Source organism: Monopterus albus, unplaced genomic scaffold (genome assembly GCF_001952655.1).
Source record: "Monopterus albus unplaced genomic scaffold, M_albus_1.0 scaffold83.1, whole genome shotgun sequence".
Taxonomy (NCBI): domain Eukaryota; kingdom Metazoa; phylum Chordata; class Actinopteri; order Synbranchiformes; family Synbranchidae; genus Monopterus; species Monopterus albus.
In genome coordinates, this window is record NW_018127963.1 from 854,695 (window position 1) to 856,198 (window position 1,504).

At 39.6% G+C, this 1,504-nt stretch overlaps 1 protein-coding gene across 1 annotated transcript in view; it reads left to right on the forward strand.

The window, feature by feature from the left end:
- Nucleotides 1-1,504, forward strand: part of cpamd8 (C3 and PZP like alpha-2-macroglobulin domain containing 8) — a 42,168-nt gene that overhangs the window by 10,101 nt on the left and 30,563 nt on the right. The window contains 3 exon segments of the mRNA XM_020607036.1: nucleotides 1-121; nucleotides 225-367; nucleotides 1,083-1,145. The exon segment at nucleotides 1-121 is cut by the window's left edge and continues 34 nt beyond it. Coding sequence (XP_020462692.1) covers nucleotides 1-121; nucleotides 225-367; nucleotides 1,083-1,145 — 327 coding nt within the window.

Below are 1,504 nucleotides of genomic sequence, written 5' to 3' on the forward strand. Positions count from 1 at the left end.
CGGCATTCCCAAAGACGAGGGACACTTCTGGTGGCCTGGGCTGTCTTCAAAGAGACGCAGGCGGTCCTCTGTGTTCCCATGGCACTGGGACATTATCAAAGACGCACGCTTCGCTTTCACAGTGAGAACACACACTTAGTTAAAGACCATAGTCACTGTACAGGAATTAAAAAATAATAATCGTAGTGTGTGTATGTTTTTATTTCTCTGTATGTTGAACACAGGAAACAGGGCTGGTTGTGATGACAGATGTGGTGAGTTTAAACCACCGCCAGAGTGGAGGCATGTATACAGATGAGGCTGTTCCTGCCTTTCAGCCACACACTTCCACTTTAGTGGCTGCCATGCACTCTCGCCCGATGACCAGGTAAAGGACCAACTGCAGAGATGTCTTCGGGCATCAAGTAACCACTCCAGTGTGCATAAAAATCCAAATATTGTCTTATGTCTTTTAGAAAGGTTGTCTTAAATGAAAAATTCTCCAAATGGTTAAAAGCTCTGATGGTCCATATTTTCTTATGTCTACTAAAACAAGTTATTGAATATAATTTTCCACAAAGATAATGATCTGTGTTTATGCCTTAATAGAGAATGAGCTGGGTTGGATTTCTTGTTTTTCTCAAGGATTTTCAGTTGTTGATGTGCACATATCGGCTGCTTAGTAAAACCAGTGATGAAAATTGACTGGACCACACACAGTTATATGGGCATGTACTTTTCTGAAAGCAGTCAACCAAGTCTGTAAGAGAGCAAAAATTACTTCATGATCCCAGGAATGATAAACTAGTAATACACATTTCTGTATATGTCATGCATGTGTTAAATAAGGTCTCCAAAATGAGTAACAGACAAGCAGAAAAAAACATGACAAAAGAAATTTGCTTTGTTTGTTTGTCCTTATTTTAGGTCTACATTTCTCAGTGCTGTGAATGCTTCTCTTTCTAGTGATGAACATTAAACACATGACGTGACTGAGGCGATGTCAGTGTGGAATTCAGAATAATACATTTTGCAATTAGGGTGTTGTTTTATTGTGTGCAGCTGAGGCCTTTTATTGATGTCAGCTTGTGTTTTGGTTGCAGAGCAGAGAAGCGGAGACGTACATTTTTCCCAGAGACTTGGGTGTGGCACTGCCTAAATGTCAGGTATTGAAGTCTTTATAAAAATATTTTACTTGCGTGTATGTGTGTGATAAATGCCTGTGGGGAAGTATATTAGGTGCACCAGATTGTCTTTATTTCCATGGAATAAAGTCACAATCTAAATCATGTATGAGAGAAGAGAATGGAGAAGACAGAGGAGACTAGTAAGTGTACCAAAACATGATCAAGAATTAAAGAAAGAGAGACACAAGGTGAAAAACATTCATAGAGTGAAAAAGGAAATGAGCGTAGGGTAGAACAGGTAAAGAAATGAGTAAGATGTCACAAGAAGAATTAGGTAAGAAGAAGGTGGAGGGAGAGCAGGACGTTGCAAAGAAAGATGCTAAATGAGGCTAAGCAAG